Source organism: Electrophorus electricus, chromosome 14, assembly GCF_013358815.1.
Source record: "Electrophorus electricus isolate fEleEle1 chromosome 14, fEleEle1.pri, whole genome shotgun sequence".
Lineage (NCBI taxonomy): Eukaryota > Metazoa > Chordata > Actinopteri > Gymnotiformes > Gymnotidae > Electrophorus > Electrophorus electricus.
Genome location: NC_049548.1, coordinates 18,586,371 through 18,614,345, shown reverse-complemented (window position 1 = coordinate 18,614,345; position 27,975 = coordinate 18,586,371). Strand labels below are relative to the sequence as shown.

The 27,975-nt window shown below is 44.5% G+C and overlaps 1 protein-coding gene across 1 annotated transcript; it reads left to right on the top strand.

Annotated features, from left to right (window-relative positions):
- The first annotated feature begins 21 nt into the window (after positions 1 to 21).
- On the top strand, positions 22 to 27,205 carry erbb2 (erb-b2 receptor tyrosine kinase 2). The gene is made up of 27 exons (XM_035533421.1): positions 22 to 354; positions 13,128 to 13,279; positions 13,499 to 13,667; positions 13,926 to 14,063; positions 14,186 to 14,254; positions 14,380 to 14,495; positions 15,367 to 15,508; positions 16,082 to 16,210; positions 16,383 to 16,509; positions 16,609 to 16,682; positions 16,780 to 16,870; positions 17,732 to 17,934; positions 18,083 to 18,215; positions 18,630 to 18,720; positions 19,164 to 19,318; positions 19,890 to 19,934; positions 20,045 to 20,183; positions 21,018 to 21,140; positions 21,907 to 22,005; positions 22,146 to 22,331; positions 22,789 to 22,944; positions 23,191 to 23,266; positions 23,383 to 23,529; positions 23,852 to 23,949; positions 25,854 to 26,039; positions 26,328 to 26,685; positions 26,833 to 27,205. The coding sequence occupies exons 1-27, from the start codon at positions 279 to 281 to the stop codon at positions 27,162 to 27,164; spliced, it is 3,810 nt and encodes a 1,269-aa protein (XP_035389314.1). The 5' UTR covers positions 22 to 278; the 3' UTR covers positions 27,165 to 27,205.
- The last annotated feature ends 770 nt before the right edge of the window (positions 27,206 to 27,975 follow it).

The window sequence follows — 27,975 nt, the reverse complement described above, 5'->3', positions numbered from 1 at the left end:
TTGAGCGGCGGCCTGTTGGAGTCAATCGTCCGTGAGTGCCAATGCCCCGCCTAGGTCTTCCACGGGAGCGCGCCTGGAACACGCGTTACTACCGATACTGACAAGTTGAGCGCACTGGATCTTGGCAGGAAGTTGTATAGAGTCGAAGGAAAAATACGAGAATATTTTTAAACGCATCTTTACGTAAATACCGAAACACTGAATCAGAGAGCTGAGTCTCGCCGAAGGCATTGCAAGGTAACGAATCAAAGATTATGGACTAATGGTGGTCGAAACAGATGGAGGCGGCAAGAAGTTTTCAGTTTGTCTGGATCCTGGTGATTTTGGGAATTACGAGAACCGCGGGCAGAGAAGGTGAGTCATCTTGACATATTCCTGACTCTAAATTCCTCACCCAGCTTCATGAAGGAAACGTGATCCGCTGAACGGCATTACAAACACGGGTTTTACCAGGGCCGACAGAGTCGGTCAGCGAGCGACTTGGGCTTCGGTTGCGACGACAGTCGTTACTTCGCGAAGGCTGCGTCACTCGGCTCGAGCTGCGTTGTGGAGCCTCGCGATTTATTAACCACTATAGATAACGCAGATCACCGTTCACGCACGGACGGCACAGTCACCAAACCCACGGCAGCTGGAAAATCGCCAGAGCCAACGGACTTTGGAAACTTCCAAGGAATTCCGGACCCTGAATTCCCGATAGTTTCGAGGTTAGGTGGGAGTAGATTACGTGCACAGTAGGAGTTTTAGTGAAGTGTGTCCAGCAAACTCGCTTTGCAACTTCTGACTAACAGTAAGCCTGTGATCGTGACAACCCGCAATCATGTGCATTGTAAACAAAGCTGAAGGTATATCGTTAGTTGGGTTAGATAGAAGATAAACAAACGGAGGTCAGACGTGAAAATCAAAACTTTATTAATAAAAGCAGATAACAAAATAAGTATTTTTCAGCTGTGCATAATGTTATAAATGGCAACATGCATTTCATCGCTGGCCTCGGTTAACACTGATAAATATGTTTGTAATGTTTAGACTACTACTGTGTGTAACTGGAAACATTCACTAACCCTGCACCTGCTAGATAGGATTTTCCCCAACACAAACCCCGCTTTATTGAGTACTGCTTCCATCGTGCAGGGAATTTAAAAAGTAAAGGTAGGCTAAACACAGTATCTGTAATAAACTGCCTTTTGATATGCACCTTATTTTGCATTTACACATTGCTCTCATATGTACTGCAAATGTGCTTAGGTAAAGAGAATCAGTGCTTGTTAAAAGAACATCGCCATGGCTTTGATTTCAGTGTTCCCAGAAACAAAAATGATGCGATCAAAGATGCAACAAGCAAGATCAGATTAGCGCTATGGTTCAGCAGTTTCCCTTACTACATTTCGAGGTTTTTTTTCATTAAAGTTCCCCTTTACGTTTTGTTTGTATCATGACCTTTTACTGTTGTGTAAATAGCACGATTGTGGGTTATTTAAACGTTTCTCCGTTGTGCAAAGTGCACGTGTTGCATGGGGTTCAGTAACATGCAGCAAAGGCATAAATTGTTACATATAGTGCTGAAATGTAAATAAAAAAATAAATAAATAATTGGAGCTCGCACTCGTACACAGCGCACACACACACACACACACACACATACTCCTAGACGCCTGATCGAAAGGTGTTTCAAAGGTCGTTAGTTTAAACACTAACTGTGTCAGGGTTCTCACTGCTCACGTAACAAACTTGATGCTGCGTGTAGATTTAGGCGCGAGTGCACGCGTGCTTGTTTGCGTACACCTTATTGAATTAAACAATTGAATATGCATTGAATAAGCGAAGACTTCACTGTGCATTGTTCCAGCGAAGTATTTTCGGTACGCAGTCAGCTGAGCAATCCTCGGTGTTCTTGAGAAGTTCATCAGCTCAGCTGAAGTGCGTGACAAGCTGTTGACCAGCCGGGCGCAATAAACAATGCCAAAGGTTTTAATTCATTTAGTAGAGTTATTACTTATTCGCTCTCCCCACTTTCAAAACTGCAAAATGAGAGAGTTGTCGCTATACGTTGTTTTGCTGTTACATTCCTGGAATATTATATTAAAAGGTTGTGTGAGTTGCATGCTCCCACTTTCTGTCCAGACAGGAGAGTCTTCAACGCAGACCCATCTATTCGTGGAATATTTAAATGACAACTGAGCCTGCTCCTATATTGACTGATTAAATTAGTACTTATTGTAGGGTATTGATTATTACACTGATGTTGTTTAACAAACTCTAGCAGTTATTGTTTATTACACTTATTGTTTAAGAGAGACCTTATGTATTTTGTACTTCTAGGCATCAGCATTGATCCCTGTATTTCTACAGAATTCTAGATCATTGGTATGTTTGACTCTAACTTGTTGTACTGGCTAGGATGTATTCTATGAGTAAATGACAAAGCAATTTTGTAAGTTGCTCTGGATAACAGCATCTGCTAAATGACATAAATGTAACTGTAAATGCATACTCAATCTTTTTGTTGGTTGGTTGGTTTAATTTTCCCGTAATAGTTGAACTACCATTTACAGTTTGCAGGACATTAATCGCCTGAATAATAATAATACATTAATGTGGTAAGAGTCGTTCGCATTCATGTGGCTAGAATATACACTAGGGACCAGTAGATATCCAGCCTTGAACATCACAGCTACAACCTATAGCAGCACATCTGAGCTTGATTGTAAAAGAACGCTTCAGTAGCTATATCTCAGTGTTCTTTACAGCTAAGTCTACAGGGCCCCCCCAAACAATGCTCTTAAGAAAAGAATGTCACCACACACACCCAGTTGTGCTACCTATGCCAAGGACTACTGAACTGAGTGAGACACAGAAATGTGTTTCAGCAAAACAAGTCTTTTTTTGTGCCGTGGTGGTATGTGACTGTTGGCCCTAGATTTTGGAGACACGTGTTTCATAAAGATAATTGGTTCTCCCAGGGAGAACCAAGAGTGTTTCTAAATTATCTTTTTCTGTGATGGTTTAAAACAAAATACTTTTTTGTTTTGGTTTTTAAATAAACTCTGTGATTGGAGTTTGGCTGATGTGTGGGACAAAATTCCACACAAATCCATATTGCATTTAATGTAAGACATGGCCAAATTACTTTAGGGGGACTTCTGAAACAGAGTACTACAGTACTAGACTGTGATGTAGACTCAACCTGACTGTGCTTTTGTGCCATCCTGCAGAGCTTCTTAGCCCATGTGTGTTATCTTGAGACACTAGGCTTGTATATTGCCTATACATCTTTAAGGACATTCTAATAATATGCTTGCCGTTATTAGCACAGAGATGTTTAAAATAAAGAACTTTGAATATTATGGTATGTTAATAGGTAGCAATTATGCTACCTATTATTGCTGTGCTATATATACTCTGCTGTTAGCCTGAAATGCTTAATGCAGTGTAATTTGTTTATCAATATTAGCCAAGTAGGGGGGTTTTTTCAGTGTATGAGCTTGATGGAATCAGGTTTTGTGACAACTAAACTAAAACTGCTGAGTACAAATATTTCCCCTTTAGTGAACCTGCCTGATGGGATGACATAGGGGTGTGCTACAGTGCCTGCACCATGCTTTTTACTTTAGTGTGCAGAATTCACTGGCATGAATTCAAAGCTACGAATTCACTGGCATGGCCATTTGAGTGACACCTGGCCCTGCGCAGCTGTCAGCAAGTGTGTTCTAAATCATTTGTAAATGGAGGTGCAGTGTTGTTTGGGGTTACATCATATTTCATATTTCATTTCCAGAGCTAGGTAGCTGTAGAGTTTATCAGTATGGATTCAGCACTAGATTGTGATAACGTTGTAATATACTGCAGCTGTAATATGATTTAAATTATGACTCCAGAAATGACATGTTTAAAAGCAAGTCTTAGAGCACACACCATCACCATAAAAGTTTTTTTTTCATCATGCAAACGAATGCTTATTAAGCTGAATAAATAAAACAATATCAAAATAGTTTTTGAATGATGAAGATGATATCATAAAGTTCATTTTTAATGGTTTAACTCAACTAATTGATACATATATAAGTTACATTAAAGAGGGTAAGATTTGGTTGGCCCTGTTTAAGGGTCTTTATAAGTTTGTACAATATGGAGAAAAATACTATACTTTAATTATATTGTGATTGTGGTATTCTTTGCAATATAATAAAGATCCAGTGGTGATCCCTTGATGTAATATGACTAAAGATCATCCTGTAGTATTTTTACAAAAACAATTTATGTGTGTTGGATCATGAGACTGCTGTGATTTTTTTGAAACACCCAAAGACACGCTCACCTGCAGTGTCTGAGACTGCCTAGAATCTTCCCAACATATGAGAAGAAGCGCTGTGATTTGTTATTTGCTAATTCATTGCATACTGCATCCTTCTGTGATATCTGTATACCACATTTCTATATTGCAATATCGATTAGCAAATGATATATTGTGCAGCCGTAGTTCCTGCTTTTGGAACATTACGGAACCTCTATGGTCAAGATGAGTGCTTCAATAAAAAACTCTGTGCCTGTATGCATCTCTGTGTTTTGTTTAAAGAGCACAGTGAACAGGAGCTCGAGCTCTGTGTGCGTGCGCGTGGGCACGTTTGTGGGTGCATGTGTACATACATGCATCACTGGCGTACTCACACACGGCACCTAGTTCAGATCCTGTTCTTCCTGTTGGTTGAGCAATACTCGTTTGTTCAATGATTGTGTGTGTTTGTGCATTTGTGTGTGTGAATGTGTACTGATCAGGCTAATTTCAGGCTTTTTCAATCTGGTTCCCTAAGTGTCTAAGAAGAATAGCAACCAATTCATTATTATAACTGTAATTGCAAAAAGTAGTGCAATAATATTAAAAGGTCATTTTAGAGAATATGAGAAGTCACATGTGCATACAAGGTTTATCCTGGTTGCTATGGTTCTGGAAGATACATTTAATATGAATATTAGTTATTTTACTCAAATTATTTTTCTCTTTGGTTGAATGCCTGCTGCTAATGGATGTTTTAAAGACACGCATTACATTTAAATTTACATTTACGGCATTTAGCAGACCCTGTTATCCAGAGCGACTTACAAAATTGCTTTGTCATTTACTCATAGAATATATCCTAGTACAGTGCAGTAGGTTAGAGTCCAACATACAAATGATCTAGAATTCTGTAGAAATACAGGGATCAATGCTGATGCCTAGAAGTACAAAATACATATGGTCTCTCTTAATCAAAGATAAGTGCAATAAACAATAAGTGATAGATTTTGTTAAACAACATAAACAGTACCCTACAATAAGTCCTAAATTAGTCAGTCAATAAGGGAGCAGAGTCAGTTGTCCTTTAAATATTCTGCAAATAGATGGGTCTTCAGTCTGCGTTTGAAGACTGCAAGGGACTCTGCTGTCCGGACAGCAAGTGGGAGGTCATTCCACCATCTTGGAGCCAGGACAGAAAATAGTCTCAATGCTTGTCATCTATGAGACCTAAAGCAAGGTATTTCAAGGCGAGCCATACTTGAGGTTCGAAGTACTCGAGGTACGGATCGGGTTTTGACCAGTGACCTCATGTATGAAGGGGCTGGTCCATTTTTGGCTTTGTAGGCAAGCATCAAGGTTTTAAATCTGATGTGTGCAACTACTGGGAGCCAATGAAGGGAGCGCAGCAGTAGAGTAACATCTGTGAACTTCTAAAGATTGAAGACCAGTCGCGCTGCCTGTCACCTGATAGGATCATCCCTCCAGATAAGACTGAAACCATCTCCAAGCAGAGCCAGTCACACCAAACCTGCAGAGAACACTGTGTCAGAGGCTGCCAAAAGGTCTAGAAGAGTCAAACCAGATGACAGTTTGGCAGCTTTAGTAGCATGAAGTTTTTTCATCACTGCTATGAAGGCTGTTTCTGTAGAATGTGCCAGTTTGTAGCCAGACTGATTGGGATCATGCAGCTGGTTCTGGGTGAGAAAAAGAGACAATTGATTATAAACTGCTCATTCAAGGGCTTTTGAGAGGAAAGAGAGAAGTGATACTGGTCTGTAGTTGGTAACGCTGGAGCCGTCAAGTGTGGCCTTCTTGAGGTTTGGTACCACCCTGGCAGTTTTTAATGCAGTTCGCACGTATCCAGAAGATAAGGAGTTGTTGAAGATAACAGAGATGAAAGGATCTCTTGCGATTGTCTGGAACAGAGCGGAAGGAATCGGATCCCGCAGACATGTAGTCGGATTGCTGGAAGTCAGGAGTTGAAGAATTTTGTATGAGGAGAGAGGAGAAAAAGAAGTCAGAGGGTTGGATGTTGGGGAATGCACGTTGGTTGGAGGGGTGGGAACAGAGGAAAAGGACTGGCGGATTGCTGCAACCTTCTCCTCAGAGAAGGTGGTGATATCCTCAGGAGTAAGAGATGAGGAAGGAGGGGGAGGATTAAGGAGAGAAGAAAAAATTGTGAAGAACTATGCAATCACCAAATTGTTAAATTCCTATTTTGTTAATTGTCAAAGGTTTGAAACAAACAACTACATTGTTCTCTCTAGCATTCTGCACACGTTAAAGGGGAACACAGCAGGCCTGCTTTGAGAGACTCCTTATCCCAAGTGCTCGGGTTGGCCACTTGGTGATGGCAGAAGTTATTTTTTCTGTACAGGTCTGAGGCCAGTTTTGCAACTCCTGTTAATATGATTGAGGGGACTTTAACATTGGCAAGCTGGTCCCGGTACAGTACAGCAATGCTCTGGACTGGTCATGGAGCATATCACCCTCTGTGGCAGCAGCAGTTAGACATAATTGGCAGCTATGACGATATGTGCTGCAGAGAGGTCAGTGCCGGGAGACGGCTTGCTGTCTGGCCAGCTGCCAAGTACAGGTGTGGCAGGTTTTTGGCACAGTGCAGGTAAATAGTGCTAATTTACATACACTGCTCTTCTGCATTCAACGGTTAGCCAACAACCCCCCAGCTGTGGACGTCCAGGCATATCTGTTTTTGAAAAAATCACGATGATTATGCGATGATTACCTTATGTAATGAAGATCGCATTCGGTGTTTGTTTTGTTGCATTGAGAGGCTGAAGCTATGAACTCTTAATCTGACAGCCAATTCAAGAATTCTGTAATTATATTTGAAAAATGCATTAAACATGGTACACACACCAGACTTAATGGTATGCAGTGTGTCTCCCTCCTCTTTCATTTCCTTTGTAGTGGCTAGCAAAGTGATTTACTGGACCAGACAAAATCAAGATTTCCTAAGACAGTAATAGCCTTTGTTTAGCGATGATGTGTCTTTAAAGGTATTGTCTTTTGGTCTCTGGTATGTATTGTTTTGTGTGTGTGTGTGTGTGTGTGTGTGTGTGTGTGTGTGTGTGCGCACGCGTGTGTTGCAGAACTAGGTTGAAATGTATGTACGTTCTTCATTTTTTCCCTCTTTGAGTTTTAGAATGTACTGTGTGTGTGCGCACGTGTGTGTATATGAGAGAGGGAGGACATTTATGCCCGTGTGCTCATTGACTTGGCCAGATTTCTGGGACGACTGCGAATGTTGTTACTAAGATACAGGAGTGCTGTGTAGCTAGCATGTGGGGTGTTAGTGTGCATGAGACCAAGGTTAAGAGTGCCAGTGACGTCGTGGTGGGGGGACACACACACATAATGCGGAAACCACAGACTGACACAGGGAAAAAGATAAAGAGAAGAAAAGAGAGACGGAAGAGGAAAGAGAGAAGTCAAATTTAAGAGGGTAAAGAAATGAGGAATAAATTGAGAGGGAGAGAGGAGACAGAAAAAGTGAGAGAGGGGGGCAGGGTATGGGGGCAGAGAGCACGAGAGGAAGTGTCTGGGATTCTATTCAAGGCTACCAGCCGGCCCTCACACACACACACACACACACACACACACACACACACACACACACACACACACACACACACACACACACACACACACAGATAGCCCTCTGAGGGAATTTTAGGAGGACGAGTTGTGGGGGGTGGGTCGTGCATCTAGACTGTTCTTCATCCTAGAGCCCAGTTGGTTGGAACAGCCTTTGGTTTTATATTATATAAGGTTATATAATTATATAAGGTTTTATATTTGCAGTCAACCTGTCCTGTCTACTAATCTCTCTCAAAATGTGTTGTATTTTATAGTATCGTATTGTGTCTCTAATTTTAGGTAACGCCACTGACGGTTGGTTCTGGCCGTGTCTCGGTTAAGGGCATTTCTTGACTGTAACTTATTTGTGGTAGCTAAGGATACTTTGAGTAGATAAGTAATTTCTGTAAGTCACTCTGACTGATAAATGCCATGAATGGAAATGGAAATAAGACATGCACAGCAGGCAGGACAGGGGTCTTTTCTTCTGTTTGAGATGGCATAGATGCCTGTTGTTAACATTGCACTCTGGTATCTGTTTCTCCAGGAAACAGAGCAAACACACACTGCTTATGTTCACAGCGCACTTCCAAATATGTTCTTCTGTTAAATCTTCAGGAATTATAGGCATACTTTTATTGATCAATTCCAGGTACAATCCTGCTGTCACAGGACGCTCCCCACCCCCCACAAGTCACGTGGTACGGCCTGCCGCGTGCAGGGGGGTTCACCCATGTTTGTAGCCACACCCCCGTGAAGGCACGCACCTGTACGGGGTTACGTGTTAATGTGTGTTTGTCTACTCAAACCCTCGTCAGTGCGTGCCTCACCGTTGGCCATTGTTTGTTCGCTGATGTATGTTAGTGCGTATATAGTCATTTGTTAGATGTGATTGTGGTCTGTGTTTAGATAAATGTATAAGTCGTGTCTGTCGTTAGTGTTGTGTGTGAGTGCCATTGTTCTACATGTTTTATGTTAAGAAATGTTTCACTTCGAGGGAGTCTGTGCGTCCTGTTTCACGCCCACCGGCACTCGGGCCAGCGACAACATTACACCTGCATGTGTCATGTCTCAAATGTTGCCACTGTAGTGTAGAAATATGTCCATTAGAAGGTCTTTGACATCATTCATTACAGAGAAACACAAGGGCATCCCTCAGGAGTGGCTGGGCCTCTGCTTCTCACCCTATTCCCACTATGGCCATAAAATGAATTAGACAGATAATATGATGAAGAAGATGATGATGATGTTATAGACATTCGTAACAGAGTGACGAGCCTGACCCTTGGGTGCTAGTGGGGTGTGTGTGGGACCCTCGGCTGGTCTACAATTATTAACATTCAGTCAGTTTTCATCCTACACTGGTTGGCTGCGTGAGTCTTTTCTTGTGAAAATGGTTTTACAGGAGACATCGGTCTACACTGAATGTAGGGCAGTATGCTTGCCCACGCATGCACACACACACACACTTTTTGAAGATAATTAGTGCAGGGCTCTCAGGAGGCAAAAGAAGACAGACACGCTGCCAGACGTGCACACACACTTAGACCTTTCATGATAAGAGTGCCATATCTTCTGTGGATTATGGTCTTAGCCCTACAGGAGGATTGGGAACATCCACCTGGCTTTTCCCACATGATACCAGTTCCATTTTTGTGTGAGTGTGGGTGTGGGTGTAGATGTAGCATTAAATAGCTACAGTAGTCATTATATCAATGGAAGGTCCCTACAAAGATAGTAAACGAGACTGTGTGTGTGTGTGTGTCAAGTCAAATTTATTTTATGTAGCACTTTTTACAAGAGCTATTGTCACGAAGCAACTTTACAGTGTCCAAGCCCCAAGTGAGCAAACCAAGGGCAAGGATAAACTCCCCAAGAGTATGAGGACTGATCTCTCAGAGGGAGAGCCCTTCCTCGTCTAGTAGACACCAGTCAGCACAACAGAAACAAAATAACAAAAACAATAGTAGAAATCTGGGTTCTTAGAAGTCCTTGTCTAAGTGTTTGAAACCCATCTGGTGCAGGAAGAACTCAGGAACAGCTGCCTGATATCCAACCTAGCAGACTCCGGTCAGCCTAGAGCCTTTGCGATGTTCTGGGAGGGGTGGGATCCAAGGCAACAGAGAAGTGGGTGGGACTGGTAGGAATGGGAGGAGCCACAGCATGGGAAGGGGTTGAGACTCAGAAAGAACATGCGAGTATGGGACTGGTAGGAATGGGAGGAGCCACAGCATGGGAAGGGGTTGAGACTCAGAAAGAACATGCGAGTAGGTGAGTAGATGCAGAGAAGAAGTACTTTGGCAAGAAGAGAGGACAGATTATTAGGCATGGTCAGATAATATAGTGTGTAAAATATGGGTAAATAATGCACAAGGATGGTCTCCCACAGATCTACCTATGGCAGCACAGCACAAATAGAGCCAGAAGGAAACAGTCACGAGAGCTCCCTGGAATATCCCAGGAACTCTGCTACTCTCAGCCAGCAAACTTGTGTTTATCATAACTCTTATCATAACCCCAGATCTACGTCTTTACCTAAGATGGGTATTTAACAAAATGCCTAACTAAGCACAAAGGTTTTCAACCAAACAGATTTTCAGCCTTAAATATTGAGTCCCAAACATTGCCAGCAAGATTATTCCATAGCTTTGGAGTTTTGTAGGAAGAGTCTGACCTCTGAAGTAGTTTCCTTGTTCTACTTACTAATAAAGAGCCTGAACCTTTCAATCGAAGCAGACATGACAGATCATAATTGACCGAGAGCTTGCTAAAGTACCGTGGGGTAAGACCCTTCAGTGCATTGTAGTCATTATAATTTTTGCAATGTTCCTGAGGTGGAAAAAGGCTGACTTAGAAATGTGATTTACATGAACTTCATGTGAAAGACAGATCCATAATTACACCAAGATCTTTAACCGTTAAAGATGGTGTGATTGGGAAACCATCAAGGTTTATTACATAATCATAGTGCATACTCCTAGCTGCCTATAGGCCTAATAAGAACACTTCTGTTTTGTCAGAATTAAAGGAGAGAATGTTTTCTCAGCATCCAGTGTCTGATGTCCTTTACACATTCCTCAGTAATATTAAGATGATAATTGTTGTCGGTTTTGGCTGAGACATATAATTATGTGTCATCAGCATAGCAGTGGAAACTAGCACATTGGTTACAAATAATTTCACCCAGCGGTAGCATATATAATGAAAAAAATAAGGGCCCTAGAGTAGACCACTGTGGGACACCAAAACTTACCGTTTGTTGAATTTATACAGGGCCTTTCAAGGAGCCCAAGGTCACTTTACAATTACAATTAGCCCAAGGTCGCTTTACAATTACAATTAGCCCAAGGTCGCTTTACAATTACAATTAGCCCAAGGTCGCTTTACAATTACAATTAGCCCAAGGTCGCTTTACAATTACAATTAGCCCAAGGTCGCTTTACAGTTAAGTACAGTGAAACACGTTTGAGAAGTGGCAGCCAGTTGCACACGACATGCACTCAACCGGAAACGGCAGGCCCCTGGGGAACTGAATCGGGTGAAGGAAGGGAAGAGAGGGCTAGGCATACAGACGCTCACACACCATCACACCATCACACTTTATTACAGTAGCCATCACTGGGCGTACACACACACACAGCGGGATAGTTTATTGGGCTAGCCATGTTTTTGAACTGTGGGAGCAAACCAGAGACCCCAGGGGAAACCCACACAGACACAGGTATAACACAGGAAGGACACGGGGAGAAGCTGAAAAGTCTCAATTTATGTTTATAAACTGATAAAGGTCATTTAAGTCAGATATTAACCAGGAAAGGGCTGTTCCCTTAATCCCAACGTTTTCAGGTTTATCTAGTAAAATGTTTTCATCTACAGTATCAAATACTGCACTGAGATCAAGCAATATAAGCAAAGAGACATAACCCAGGTCATTAACTATTTTAATCAACGCTGTCTTTGTGCTGTGATGAGGCCTAAACCCTGACTGAAAGACTGATTCAGGTATTAGATCAGCTTCAGCGCTAAAGCTTTTTTCTGGGATCTTGGAAATAAAGGGAAGGTTTGAGATCAGCCTATATTTTGACAACTGGCATGGGTCATGGATAGATTTCTTAATCCATGCTTTGATAACTAGGCTATTAGTTTGAATGATTTAGGTACATAGCTGAATGAGAGGAAAAAATAGGGTGAATGTGAGGGTGAATGAGAAGATCAATGAGAGGGCGAGGGTGAATGTGAGGGTGAATGTGAGGCTGAATGAGAAGATCAATGAGAGGGCGAGGGTGAATGAGAGGGTGAATGTGAGGGTGAATGAGAAGATCAATCAGAGGGCGAGGGTGAATGAGAGGGTGAATGTGAGGGTGAATGTGAGGGTGAATGAGAAGATCAATGAGAGGGCGAGGGTGAATGTGAGGGTGAATGTGAGGGTGAATGAGAAGATCAATGAGAGGGTGAATGTGAGGGTGAATGTGAGGGTGAATGAGAAGATCAATGAGAGGGCGAGGGTGAATGTGAGGGTGAATGTGAGGGTGAATGAGAAGATCAATGAGAGGGCGAGGGTGAATGTGAGGGTGAATGAGAAGATCAATGAGAGGGCGAGGGTGAATGTGAGGGTGAATGAGAGGGTGAATGAGAGGGTGAATGTGAGGGTGAATGAGAAGATCAATGAGAGGGCGAGGGTGAATGTGAGGGTGAATGTGAGGGTGAATGTGAGGGTGAATGAGAAGATCAATGAGAGGGCGAGGGTGAATGTGAGGGTGAATGTGAGGGTGAATGAGAGTTTGAATGCTGGGATGAAGGTGAACGAGGATGAATGTGAGGGTGAATGAGAGTTTGAATGAAAGGGTAAATGAGAGGGTGAATAAGAGTTTTGAATGAGAGGGTGAATGAGAGGTTAAATCTCCAAGTCCACATATGGCCCATAGTTCCTCTGTGAGCTCCATTCCTGCAGGAGCCTTAGGACCTCTTTGTTTTTACTTTTGTAATCTAAATAAGTAATTGCCTTTATTGGGTTTCATGCGCCTGATTTGCCCCATTTGATAATGAATACAGTACAAGGAGCCCATTCCTTGGATGGGGTGTTTATCATGGGTCCAGGAAACAGAACCATTTATTTAGTTCATTATTAGAAGGTACCCGGAACGGAATTTTGAGCTCACTGCACACTCTGATGAGCCTGTGTGTGTGTGTGTGTGTGTGTGTGTGTGTGTGTGTGTGTGTGTGTGTGTGTGTGTGTGTGTGTGTTTTGCAGTATGTCTGGGCACTGATATGAAGCTAGCCTTACCCTCCAGTCTGCAGAACCACTATGAAATGTTACGACTGCTTTACACTGGCTGCCAGGTCGTCCATGGCAATCTGGAAATCACACACCTACAAGGGACACCAGACCTTTCCTTCCTGCAGGTGAGTGAGTGTGTGTGTGTGTGTGTGTGTGTGTGTGTGTGTGTGTGTGTATATGATGTTGTTTAATCATATGTATCTCTTGATGGTAATAATGATGTAATGTGGGTGTTGATAGTAATTATGACGCTGATGTTAACGGTGACAGTGAATATGACAAAGATGTTAATGATGCTGGTGACAGTGTTGACTGTGCTAACAGTGTTGTTGAACTCTCTGCAGGGAATCGTGGAGGTCCAGGGCTACGTGTTCATCTCTCGCGTCTCCGTGCCCGTGCTTCCACTGGACAGCCTGCGCATTATCCGGGGGAGTCAGCTGTACAACGGGAGCTATTCTCTAGCCGTGCTGGACAACCCAGGCGTCAGGAAGCTACAGCTCCGCAGCCTCACAGGTGGGTTGTGCTAGTGCTGGGGGTGGTGCATTAGGTAGTGTGGGTGGAGCATTGACGAAATCATTTAGAGCTGTTGATGGCTCAGGGTCCAAAGGAGGCTTGTGACCAAAACGTTTGTTGTAGTTTGTTGTAGCTACCAGTGAAGGCATTATCCACCATATCTAATTCCAGATCTACAACTGGTGATTGTGGTGATTGGTGATTGTAACTCTCTCTCCCTCAACCCCCACCCCACCCCCACCCCCACCCCGCCCCCAGAGGTCCTACTGGGAGGCGTGTATATTCGGGGGAACCCTCAGCTGTGTTTCCCTGACCCCAAGAAGATTGACTGGAAGGATATTGTAGGGGGGCAGCAGCTGGGCAAGTCGATGTGGCTGCAGTCAGCAGCACCCTACTGTAAGTGGGGGTGGGGACAAAGCCTGGGAGGGAGGGGTGGAGGCCTGGCAGGGAGGGGTGGAGGCCTGGCAGGGAGGGGGAGGTGCGAAGGTGGTGGCGTGACGCCGCTCTGTCTCCCGCAGGCCCGTATTGTTCGTCGGCTTGTGGCTCCAGAGGCTGTTGGGGAGAGACGGCGACAGACTGCCAGACACGTGAGTGTTGCCTCGGGTTTATCCCACACCAACTTAGCAAGACAGAAGTAAAGATTCAGCTAGCAGTAGCAGGTCCAAGTGTAATTAAACTCTGTGTGTGTGTGTGTGTGTGTGTGTGTGTGTAGTGACCCACATCGACTGCGCTTCGGGGTGTATGCGCTGTAAGGGCCCCAAGGCGAGCGACTGCTGCCACGTGCAGTGTGCCGCAGGCTGCGCTGGACCTAAAGACTCAGACTGCCTGGTGGGTGGAGTCTGCCCGGTGGGTGGGGACTGCCTGGTGGGTGGGGACTGCCTGGTGGGTGTGGACAGTGTGGTGGGTGAAGTCTGTCTGGTGGATGGGGTCTGCCTGGTGAGTGAGGGGTGCCTGATATGTGGGGTTTCCTCTGAACCCGCACCTAGATGGTGGAGTCTTTTCTCAGCCTCTCCCTCACCTGGTGGGTGGAGTCTCAGCCTCTCCCTCACTTGGTGGGTGGAATCTCCTCTCAGCCACTCCCTTGCCTGTCCAGTAGAGTGATAATAATATGCCTGGCACCACCTTTACATGACAGTGAAGGACATGGATATTGGGAATTAAGACGGCAGCTGTGAAGCACCATCTAGAGCCGCGATTAGTGTTCTAATGCATTTTAGTTACGCTAGTCCGCCACACAGAAACAGATTTGCAAACAAGCTTTTAACAGGATAATTTAACCTAGTTTAAGGTCCCCATATTAAGGCTTCATAAAATGTTAAGACATATGACAAATAGAGACTGTGGTGACAGGCGTAGGTACTGTGAGGCCTATGGTTGTTGACATAAGCGTTCATAAATGTCTATATATGATATATGACAGAGTTATGTTTGTGTTATGGATGGGGTACATGGTCCAAAAATGGAAACTTCCATGGTGTTATCTGTTTTTTTCTCAGTATGTCACAGTGTTGTAAGAAACGCTTGATATGTCTCTGTGGTGAAGAAATGATATACAACAATCTCTGTACAACAGTTACTGTATTGAAAAAAATACTACAAGCAGTACTCAGTACTTAAAAACCAACAGCCATTATTCAGTACTTAGAAACAATAGCCAGTACTCAGTACCTAAGCTTTTTGCTTTTTATATCCTCCACAGGCTTGTCGTCATTTCAATGACAGTGGCACGTGTAAAGACAACTGTCCTCCCCCGACCGTTTACGACCCGATGACCTATCAGTCCAAACCAAACCCCAACAAGAAGTTCAGCTTTGGAGCCACCTGCGTGAAGCAATGTCCCTGTATGTTCCAGTATCACTATTATATCGCCATGACCACAATTGGCCCTAGTGAAAACATTACATATTAAAAAAATGTTGTTAACCTTGATGTGACAGGTTAAAAGACCGGTCTGTATTCTGGCCAAGGGTTTATCAAAACACTCAGAGAAGATGTCCACAGTACACAATACCTAAACGACTGCTTTGTTAAAACTGTTCATTGGGGCCCCTTTTGTTTATATCAGTATGGCATAATATTACATACTGCATGATATTACACTACACTATGCAGCACTAATTAAAACTTTCACTAATTTAATACACTAATGTCCATTCACTTGGGTGTTTGGGCCTCTGCTCAAGAAAATGAACCCTAGGTGATCGCTGACCTCTGATCAAAGTGAATCTGAACAGGTGCATCCAGTACACTTGAAAATGTTTTATGTTTCATAGAAGTTATGCACATTTCGTAATATTCTAGAACAAAAACACCAAAGAACCACAATTTCTTCTACTTAATGTATTACTTTCTAACTCTCCCCCTTGGTCTCTCTCTCTCCCTCCCTCCCTCTCTCTCACTCTCTGTGTTTGTAGATAACTACTTAGCCATGGAGGTGGCATGTACCATGGTTTGCCCCAAATACAACCATGAAGTCATCATCAAACAGCCAGATGGCCAGGAGACCCAGAAATGTGAAAAGTGTGAGGGCGATTGTCCTAAAGGTAGGGGTGTGTGTGTGCGTGTGTGTGTGTGTGTGTGTGTGTGTGTGTGTGTGTGTGTCCTCCGTTGACCTATGGACCAAAGGTGTAATTGTCAAAAAGTGAAATTCTTTATTTCTTTGTTTGTTGTTTGTGTGTGTGTGTGTTCATGTGTGTGTGTGTGTATCTTGGTCAGTGTGTTACGGTCTGGGTATGGGTAGTCTCCAGGGTGTATCTGTGGTGAACAGGTCTAACATTGGCTTGTTCAGCGGCTGTGAAAAAGTCTATGGTAGTCTGGCCTTCCTCAGCGACTCCTTCAAAGGGTAAGTGTTAATTTCCTCTTTAGAGTGTATGTGTTCAGTCCCTCTTTACTTGGGCTGTTCCACAAACCTGTCTGCACTGCCCAACTCTGACCCTTGCAGGGACTCATTGACCAACATGTCCGGCCTACAGCCCGCAGACCTGCAGGTTTTCCGCACCTTGGAGGAGATCACAGGTAACTCGGCCTGGCTCTGCTCTGCTTCATCCAGCTGCTGTTCTGTGCTGTTCCCAGACCTGCTCTAAACGAGCCTGACTGACCTTGTGTGCCGCAGGCTATCTGTACATCGAAGCATGGCCGGATAACTCCACGGACCTGGGCGTGTTTGAGAAACTCAAAGTCATACGAGGACGAATGCTTTACAAGTAAGCTAGTCGCAGCCACGCTCCCTTATCTCTCTCTAGCTGCACCCACTCCTTATACTCTCCTGCTCTGCCCTCACCCACTCTCCTCTGTTTGGCCCCGCCCACTACACTGTCATCTCTCCCCCAAACCCCGCCCTCTCTTGTTTTTTTACTTTTGTCTTCCTCTGTTTTTCAGTCTGGTTCTTGACCTCTTTTGCAGTCTCTTCCTTATCACAAGTCACTTTCTCTCTTATTTCTCTTCCTTGTTCCTTTTGCGAGCCTGTTTCGCTTCACCTGTATGTATGTGTGTGTGTGTGTGTGTGTGTGTGTGTGTGTGTGTGTGTGTGTGTGTGTTTGTGAGTGCGTGTAGTGTTCCTCTGTCTCTTCTCTCCCAGCCTGTGCGGTGTGTCTGTCTGGCTGTCTATTGGTGTGATTCAGTCAGGCTTCTCAAACTCATGGATCGTTAAAGTGAATGATTACCCTGTCTGCACCAGCACGGCTGACCTCTGACTTCTAATTAACACTGCATAGTTTAACCACAAGCCTTAACCACAACAGTCCTGACAGAATGCAATGAGATGATGTGTTTACCTCCTGAATGTGATGTACGTAACTGTAGTTAACTGTGACAGGCAACCGGTAACTCTGGTAATAGATGTAGCAGTGATAGAGTGTTTGATGAATGTCCTCAAGTGCTCAGCTCTGGGTCTTTCTGAGCCAGAATGTTCATATTTGGGTTATCCTTTTGATTATGTTTTATGCTACTTAGTGTTTTCTGGTGAGGTTTTTTGGGGCTTTTATATTTCTGACTTTAAATTTAAATAGTGGCTGGTGTCTCTCTCTCTCTCTCTCTCTCTCTCTCTCTTCTCTTTCTCCTCATAGGGGGGTATTCTCTCTGGGGGTGCAGTCTCTGCACATCGAGTCCCTGGGTCTTCGCTCTCTCCGCAGCGTCAGTGGGGGTCTGGTGCTCGTTCACAATAACTCTCGTCTGTGCTACACCTCATCATTGCCATGGGCCAGTCTGCTTTACCCCAGCCAGGAGCTCAACCTTGTCAGTAGCAACAACCAAGACCCACAGACCTGCGGTGAGACCTGTGTGTATGGGTGTCTGTGTTTGTGTGTTTATTTAATGTGTGTCTTGTGTGGGAACACTCATCTACATGTGTACGCATGTGTGTAGTGTGTGTATACTCATCTGTGTGTGTATATCTTCTTTCCCTGTGTGTTCCTCAGTGGCAGAGGGACACGTGTGTCACCCACTGTGCATGGATGGGGCATGCTGGGGTCCAGGGCCAGGCCAGTGTGTATCGTGTGTGTCCTATGAGCGCAACGGCGAGTGTGTGGAGCAGTGTAACGTACAGCACGGGTGAGCAGGCGATGGTGGTCTCCCTTGATACTGTTTAACGCCCTCGCTATGTACTGCACACACACATATACACTCATACTGCACGCACCCACACATACATTCATATCACACACGCATACACTCATACTGTGTACATACGCACACACAATGCTCTGGTTGCAATGTCAGCTCCGTGCAGGTTTCTCCATGGCATGTGGGAACATGGATCAGCTCAGACGAAGACGAGTTTCCCATTTATATTTTTGACTTTGGAATTTAATTTAATTTCTGTATTAGTCTCACTGCATTTAACACAGGTTTCAGAATGCATGTTAGGTCAGGTAGACAGCAGATGACAGAAGCTGTTAGTGATACTGTACTGTGGGTGCTGTCTGGGACAGAGACTCACCTCCAGCTGTATGCGTCTGTGTGTAGCTCTGTCAGGGAGTTCATCGATGGCTCCTCCTGTCTTGCCTGCCACACGGAGTGTAGACCAATCAACGGCTCTTCTTCCTGCATTGGCCCGGTTAGTTGCACTGTAACAGAGTGTGTGCATTTTACTTTTGTTATATTTCATATTCTATTTTTAAACTTCGGGTTCAGTCATAAAATAAACACCTGGAGCATCTAAGGTCTGTTACCTGTCCAATGGGACGTTCAACATGTATGCATGTGTGTGTGTGTGTGTGTGTGTGTGTGTGTGTGTTATGGGATATTCACTGTTCAGGACCAGTACAGCAGCCATGTTTCAGAGTGCATAAAGACTACAATCCTACATAAACCTCTTAGATTTTCATCCCAACCCCAGTATGAATTATCTTTTTATAAAACCCAAGTTTTTAATTACTATAGTTGAAACCTTGAAATTGAGGCGGGTTGTGTCCAGCCCAGAGGCATATCGTGCCCCTGATGGCCATGCGGTGGCGGTAGCGAGCTTCCCTGACATCTGCGTGCTGCGTTTGCCCGCAGAGCAATACCCAGTGCATGGAGTGCCTGCACTACCAGGATGGTGAGGCATGTGTGTATCGCTGTCCCAGCGGTGTGAAGGATGGACAGTACACCGTGTGGAAGTACAGCAACGAGAGCGACCACTGTGTGCCCTGTCCAACCAACTGCACCGTTTCGTAAGTAACCCCTCCCCGCTGACCAAGCTCCGCCCATCCTTCTCTACCTATAGCCAGGCTGGTCCCAGTGGGGCTTGGGGTTCTGTCTCTTACCCTGCAAAGCGGCCCCGGTTCAGAGTGCCATCAGTCATATGATGACCACTGGTCTGCATTGACTGAGGTGGCACTTAGATATCTTTAAAACATCATTCCATGAAATTTCAAAGGATTTTAGATGAAAAAAGAGGTAATGAGACATTTTGCAGGTGGTATGGCTTGCTGTCACTGGCAGTCAACAAGCAGAGGTATGGATAAAATCCATCTAGGACTAAATCAGACACTTGAAGGACCTTAGGAATAAGGCAGTGTCCTGCACTGAAGACTTGTTGAAGGTCTAAGAGAGCCGATTATGTTCAGAACGTTAGAGATATGACAACTTGGGGTTAAGGAACTTCGTATCAGTATGTGGGAGCATAAGTATTCATAGGACAGGAGTTCTGAAGGAGGTTAGGAATTCATGAACATATATATGAATATACTCAGGCCAAATCGTTTCATTAGTACTAATTACATGTTTGACTTTTTTACACAGTTGTCCTCAGGATGAGAGAGGATGTCCAATTCACCAGAAATCTGGGTAAGATCACGGTTTTTAATATAAAATCACAAGGATGGCCATGGTGATTACTTTTAGTGTCTTGCTGATCTAAAAGGTTGCTGTCATGATTGTCATGGTAACCTCTACAGGCCCGGAACCACAATAGCCGCCGTGATTGGCGGTGTGGTTCTGTTCCTCATTCTACTGGCTCTGCTGGCGTTTTACATTCGCCGACAGAAACAGCTGAAGAGGAAAGAAACACTAAGGAGAATCCTTCAAGAGCATGAGGTTAGAGACCCAGCATGGTTTTTGAATTCTGGCATTTTGAATTGTACACAACAATGCCGTGAAACAGTGTAAAAAAAAAAACAGTGCCTCATCTGAATTGCTAAATTGGTGCACGTTTCGAACACTGAATGACATCTTAAATGAAAACCTGATCATGCGTAAAATTGACAATGAGGGAACAAAAACACAACAATGTGACATTTTATGTATTCATTAAGAAAGGATATTCAACACCCAATCTCCTTGTGTGAACAGCCAAACGTGTTCTGTAGCTGCTAATTAGTGTCTCAATGCCATAGTGGAATTTTGGTCCACTACTTGCAGAACTTCTTTAGCTTGGTGACATCTGTAGGCCTATGAGCATGGCTTGCGTTTCAGGGTCTGCCACATTTCAATAGAGACTTTGACAGAAGTTTAAAAATAATTTTTTTTTTAAAGATTAGCCGATGAGAGGTAGACTTGCTTGTGTGTTTTGGACTGTTTGTCTATACCTCAGCTTCAGCTCACAGACAGATGACATGACATTCTCATAAAGAATTCTATGACACAGAGCAGAAGTCCTAGTTCCCTCAATGATAGCATGGTGTCCAGGTCCTGCTTAGCTGCAGCAAGAGAGGCTTTAGATGTTGTCCTAGCTTTCTTCGTAACTTCCTGGATGGTTTTATGTCTTGCTCTTGGAGAGCTTGTGGGAGAGCAACCACTCATGGGTAAACTGACTACTGTTCCAAACCGTCTCCATTTGGGCAGTATGGGTCTTATTGTAGATCGGTGAAGCCTTAGAGAATTAGAAAATTGTTTTCTTTTAAACCTGGGTGGATGTGATTCTTGCCGTAGCTGGTGGAGCCGCTGACTCCAAGCGGAGCGATGCCGAACCAGGCCCAGATGCGCATCCTAAAGGAGACGGAGCTGAAGAAACTCAGGATTCTGGGTTCAGGAGCATTTGGTACTGTCTACAAGGTCAGCCCCACCGCTAGCAACAGCGCTAACACCTTAAACAAGAAATAACAGCCAAGAGGGCCACTAGCAACAGCGCTAATGCCTCAGACAGGAAATAACAGCAAACAGAGCCGCTAGCAACAGCGCTAATGCCTCAGACAGGAAATAACAGCAAACAGGGCCGCTAGCAACAGCGCTAATGCCTCAGACAGGAAATAACAGCAAACAGGGACAACAGCAACAATAAACAGGATATGACAGTCAGCAGGGATTGGGAAACATTCATGAAGTTAAGATCATGATCTCCATTTTTCCACAAAAAGTAAATTTAGTATTTAGATTTAGCATAATTTTTAAATGAGAAACAAAAGCAAAACTCCACTAGAAGCATCCATCTGTTTTTAGGATGTAATACCACTCAGTTAATTTAACATTTATTGTCACTAAACATAAATATGTTCTGACTTATCTCTGTCAGTGTATGCAATCGAACAGTTGCATCGAGTTTCAAACAGTTCACCTCTGATTAGTATCACAGACATGACAGTGCATTAGTGTGGTTATCTCTGATCAGTACCGCAGGTGCACATACATATGATGCACATACATCAGAGAGCTAGCCATATGTGCTGCCTCCCAGAAGATGTGGGATTATCACTTTAAAAGTCTGGCATGTGATGGTAGGCGATTGTGTTAGCAGTGAACACTTGTGGAAAATGTAGAAGCAAAATGTAGAAGAGCAGGTGCCCACAAGCTGTTCTCTCATACTGTGCCTGTGCACCTACAGGGCGTCTGGACTCCTGATGGAGAGAATGTGAAGATCCCAGTAGCCATTAAAGTTTTGCGTGAGAACACATCCCCAAAAGCCAACAAGGAAATTCTAGACGTGAGTCAGTCTTTGAAATACACTGTAAAAACAGTGTAACAATCAGTCACAGCTCTGAGAAACACATACATGTGTGTGTGCATGTATGTGCACATGCATGCATTCATTCATCTTTTGTGTGTGTGTGTGTGTGTGTGTAGGAGGCCTACGTCATGGCAGGTGTAGCCAGCCCATATGTGTGTCGTTTGTTGGGTATTTGCCTGACCTCCACCGTGCAGCTGGTCACCCAGCTGATGCCCTACGGCTGCCTGCTGGACTACGTCCGTGAGAATAAGGACCACATCGGCTCCCAGTACCTCCTCAACTGGTGTGTGCAAATTGCCAAGGTGAGCTACCAGCACTCAAATGCTCCATCACCACATAAGGGGCTGTCTCTATCTGTCTTATACAAACCCAGTGCCGATACTTACATACTGTAGGCACAGAAGAACAGCGAAGAGGAGTTTCGATTTATTTATTTTTTTTTAATTACTGTTACGTTCACTTTCAGTCAGTGTGCAAAATTAATCTACAAATGTCTGAAATTGCATTTAGTACGTGACTGAACCAGGATAAAAGCATGATAGAAACATGAACCAGGAATTAAATTAGCCCAGTAGAACTCCCATTTGAGTGTAAATGAAAATGCATTTAATCAGAATCTAAGCCGTGAAGGTGAAATAGAAGTCGAGTTCTTTTAATCTGTGACTGGACTTCTTAGGTCCTGCCTAGCTAGCATGAGACTGTAGAGTAGCTACACTCTCGGCTTCATCTGCATATTTGTGTTGGGGTGGATGACCTCAGGGCATGAGTTACCTGGAAGACGTGAGACTGGTTCACAGGGACCTTGCAGCACGCAACGTCCTGGTGAAGAGCCCCAACCACGTGAAGATCACAGACTTCGGCTTGGCCCGCCTCCTGGACATAGACGAGACAGAGTACCATGCAGATGGGGGAAAGGTTTGTGTGTGTGTGTGTGTGTGTGTGTGTGTGTGTCTGTCTGTCTGTGTAGCTTTCTTTATTTTTCTTTCTTTCTTTGGTGGTTGTGGTTTTATAAAGGAAGAATATCTGTAGTGATCTGTTTCTACAGAATCCCCCAGAATGATGGTACTGGGCCAAGAGCATATCAAATCAAACTTGCAGGATGGAGTTTGCTAGTCATGTAAGCATGTGTTAACTGGCTAACCGTGACTGCTTGTTCTGCAGGTACCTATCAAATGGATGGCACTGGAGTCTATTCTGCACAGGAAATTTACTCACCAGAGTGACGTGTGGAGTTACGGTCAGTAAATCCATGAATGTGTGTGTCAGCAGCATTGTTGGTTCTGTGTGGGTCTAAGATTATGCCATGGTTAGTCCTGACCTGTGGGCCATGTGACTTGCTTAATTATGACACAGGGGTCACCGTGTGGGAGCTGATGACCTTTGGCATGAAGCCATATGACCTCATTCCAGCACGGGACATTCCGGAACTCCTAGAAGGGGGAGAGAGGCTCCCTCAGCCTCTCATCTGTACCATAGATGTTTACATGATCATGGTCAAATGTAAGTTTTTTTTTGATAGACAACTACATAGTCCAACTATGGTCTATGGTGAAAAGTACCATAGAATTTGGCAGTACCATAGAAATTGAGCCACTATACTAGCCCCAAAATGAGAACATATGGTGAAACATGCTAATAAAGGGTATTTTTTAATCTAAATGTAAAAGACTTTTTGAGTATTTACCCTGTCAATGATTATCCAGTTATACAAGATTAATTAAAAGATTAAAGTTAAATAATTGATCTTAGTGGTTGGCTGATTGACAAATTAATCAGAATGATTGAATGTTTGGACAAATGATTTTTGTCATTTGATCAATAGGTTGGATGATTGATCCGGAGAGCCGACCCAAATTCAAGGAGCTGGCGACTGACTTCAGCGCTATGGCGCGCGACCCTCCACGCTACGTAGTCATCCAGGTGAACCTGCTCGTCCATATGCCCTCTCTATACTAGCAGAGCTCCACCACATTTGCCAACTGAGACAAACATCCTGTAAGCAGGTTCCCAAGGCAACCTTCCAGATGGTGGTGACTCATTAAACATCATTCAGTTTAGCTGTGTAGATGACTTCTCACAGTCACAGAGTGGGAACTAATGATCATCTGCTGTTCCTCCCATTCCACCTGTAATGCCCCTTGTGAATGTGTAAGAAGACATTCAGACATTCTCAGTCATTAGGGCACTGATGAAAACTACAAAAACCAGCTCTTCAGAATCTTGCATCAAGACGAGCTCAAATGAAGCCGTGGTTATTGTGGAGAAGCCAGAAGAGGTTTGTGGAGTTATTAGATGGGGTTTTGGCGCCATTCCCAGTGACTCTCTCACCTTTACAGGCCTGTTTTTCTGGTCTGCAACTCTGTTGATAAAGGGCAAGTAGAAACAAAGAAAACCACGCAGGAAGTAAACAAGGCCCTGCCGTGTTCCCGTACCGAACGCATTCTGTGCCCGTGGAGACCTTTGGGTGGGGTGGGTGGAGTCGCTGCTCCTTCTGGCCCATGTTCTCCAGGTTAGGCCTGTTCACAAGGACGAGGGGCATCTACAGCAGCAGGACTCCCACTGCATCTCAGTTTGCTCTCAGACCTTCACAGGCCTACGATGCCAGTGGCACCTTGTATAGAAAACGACACGTTCACCGCATTATTGCTCATGAAGGAGAGAGCAGCATTGCTTGAGGGCTCCCCTGTGTCTCATTAATCCTCAGGGCTTTGCGTAGGTTGCAGGAACACCGGCTTTCTCTCTTTTCCACTTTACTACACACCTTTTGTGTGTTCTTGTAAATGTGTGTGTTTGTGTGTGTGCGCGTATATATGTGTGTACTATGTGGAGCCCCAGTCTCGACTACACCCCCTGCTGCCTGTAGTGGAACTGCAGTCACTGCTTGGCTGGTGCGGGAACAACAATGTGGAGTTGACCATGTTACCTCTCAAAGAAGTTTAACAAACAGCAGTTAAATATTCCATAGCTGAACCTCGCTTCCTTATGATTTCCATGTATTAGATGGGGGGGATAAATTCTGTCTCTCTTGAACAGATGCTGAACATGTGACCTAATACGTGTCATGCAGCCCGGTCCTTATCTCACCACATTACCCACAAACCTTGTTCCATCTCCCCAGATTATTGAACTCTCCCTAATGTTTCTCCATATTTAAGTTCTGTTTTTACTGAGTGTCTTTCTCCGAAGTCTAGTTTTGCCTGTCATACGGTTCTGAGCCATTGTTTTGCATTGGTATTCTCTGGTTACCGTCTTTTATGTGTTCTCTGGATTCACGCCAATTCCCAGTTCCCTTACTGCCAATTCCCTTATTGGATTTGTTGGATTATCATTTGTATACTGGATATTTGACCTTTACCTCTTCCTCGATTACGCCTTTGGCTTACCTCTGTATCTCATTAAACTCTGCATACAACTCGATCTCTGCTCATCAAGTCTGACAATTCGACAAATAGGTGGTGCTTTTGTGGATATTATGAAAACAACAGAGTGCTTTTCAGTTTGAAGTGAGCAAACTAGTTCACATTGCGCTCACTGTTGCAACGAGCAATTCTTTTAAGAGTTTCAGTTCTGAAATGGGTCTGTCCTACTGGATTCACTGTTTTGACATCTGAAGAGGGCAAAGGGATTAATACCTCATCTGTCCTGGTAGGCTTACATTAGTGTGAGGACAGACCGATGCCACCAAATGAGCTCCAGCTACCTGTATATCCCAGTACATGAGATACAGCTTTCAAGAGAAAACTTGCTTGTTATTTCACTGGTGAGCTATTAAGAAGAAAACTGTTGGTTAGGAAGCTCTGAACATTTTTCTCACCTGTGTCCAGAATGATGAGCAGATGAGCCTGTCTAGTCCGGTGGACAGCCAGTTCTTCCGCACACTGCTGGCTGAAGAGGGTGGGAACGTGAAAGAGCTCCTGGATGCTGAGGAGTACCTGGTACCACAGCCGGGCTTCTTCAGCTCACCAGGGCAGAGTTCAGGCAACGGGCCCAGTAGACACCACTCCCACAGGGTCAGACCTGTTTCTCTCTCTCTCTCTCTCTCTCTCTCTCTCTCTCTCTCTCCCCCTCCCACAGATCAGATTTGCCCCTCTCTCTGTCTGTCTGTCTCTCTCCCAAACCCACAGAGTCAGACTTTCTCTCTCTGTGTGTCTGTCACTTTCTCACTGCCACAAGGTCAGACCTGTAGTTAAACTCTGCAGCAGTCTAGTTCACAAAGAACAGGGCTTTACACACTGTCATACAGTGTTACCTGTCTTGGCAACCATGTAATATTTTCCCCCTTTTCATTTCCCAATCAGAGCACAGATCTGGTTCTGGAGGTGGATGGAATGCCAAGTGGGCGGAGCATGCACTCCTCAGCGAGCACACTGGGGCGTGGCCAGTACCCAACACTAACTGTAGGAGCCACAGCCAATGGAATGTGGGGTGGGGCCCAATACCCCTCGCTAGTCCGGAGCACCTCCTACCGCTCTGCTGGTGGCCACTCAGACTCTGTGTTTTTGGATGGGACCGGGGAGGAGGGCGGGCCTCCCTCCAGCCCCGGACGCTACAGTAAAGATCCCACTTTCCCCACCTACATGGATGGAGACCTGGAGACAGACAGGCCTGTCAGCTACCTGTCTCACACACTGCCCCGGAAGACGCACACGCAGCCAGGTGAGGGTGTATGCACTCACTCCTGTGATCAATTTTGTCCTTTCTTCCCAGTGTCTAGAATCAGTTATAGTGTACTGCTGTTGCTAGTTCTACAGATCACCAAAGAAAAAGTCAGTGAAATATATTCCATGGTTCCTCTCACTTTAGAGTATGTGAACCAGGACGTCCCCTCTGAGCGACCCAGTACGCTGCCCCGTAAAGCGAGAGATAGACGCATGCCCAACGGCCTCTGTACCGGGCACAGCGTGGAGAACCCGGAGTACCTGGTGCCCATGGGCAACACCACACCCACGTTGCCTGCCTTTGACAACCCCTATTACCTGGATATCCTGGCCAGGGCCAAGGTCTCAGCTGGGGTGTCGACAAGCAGCGAGGACCCTGCCCACAGGCACCTGAATGGCTATGTGACCCCCACTGCAGAAAACCCAGAGTACCTGGGGCTAGCAGACACCTGGAGTGGCCAACGAGATTACACCTGAGAGAGAGAGAGAGAGAGAGAGAGAGAGAGAGAGAGAGAGAGAGAGAGAGAGAGAGAGAGAGAGAGAGAGAGAGAGAGAGAGAGAGAGAGAGAGAGAGAGAGAGAGAGAGAGAGAGAGAGAGAGAGAGAGAGAGAGAGAGAGAGAGAGAGAGAGAGAGAGCGAGCGAGCGCGCTCTGTAAGCGTGTTTGTATGGCAGGAAATTGTGGTATGAGTGAGTACTTTTTAAATGAGTGAGTGAGTGAGTGAGTGAGTGAATAAAAAGCTTTTGGTGCTTTAATGTTTAAAGACACTTGGGTGATACAGCCTACAGGAAACTGTGTCTCCCAACTTAGTACCAAACCACCACAATATTCAATGTAGCATCATGTGTGTGCACTGTTGAGATGTCCACGCTCCATTTAAAGTTGCATGGATGGATTACTGTCAGTCAGTTTTGGCAAAAAGATGCTTGAACTCCTAAAACATTTGTGATGGACACTGTGTATGAGTAAACTGGTACAAGCCAAGTTGATGCTTAAGATGAATGTGGTACGAGCCAATGGGTGTTTTGAGGCCTCAAGAATGAAACACAAAGAATGTAAAAACAACAACACTGGATATGTCTGAAAATAACTACTAGACTCTTTCTTTCTCAAATTATTTTGGATTTTTGATCGTTTCATTTTTTTTCACATCGCAGCTTAATTGTCTTCAGGGTAGGGCTGTGCTTAAATCCATAGGAACTGGATTTTTCACGCAAAATGGAGTCATCTTCAAGGACCTAACGTGAGTCTCACCATTCCTGTGGACATCACACCAGCGCTGAGCACAG

What these genes read in the sequence shown, in the direction of transcription:
- erbb2 (XM_035533421.1), top strand. Translation starts at nt 279, where the DNA reads ATGGAGGCGGCAAGAAGTTTTCAGTTTGTCTGGATCCTGGTGATTTTG. An exon ending in CAGTGTAACGTACAGCACGG is followed by an intron (nt 18,216 to 18,629) that starts GTGAGCAGGCGA and finishes GTCTGTGTGTAG; the next exon opens with CTCTGTCAGGGAGTTCATCG. An exon ending in CATTTGGTACTGTCTACAAG is followed by an intron (nt 21,141 to 21,906) that starts GTCAGCCCCACC and finishes GTGCACCTACAG; the next exon opens with GGCGTCTGGACTCCTGATGG.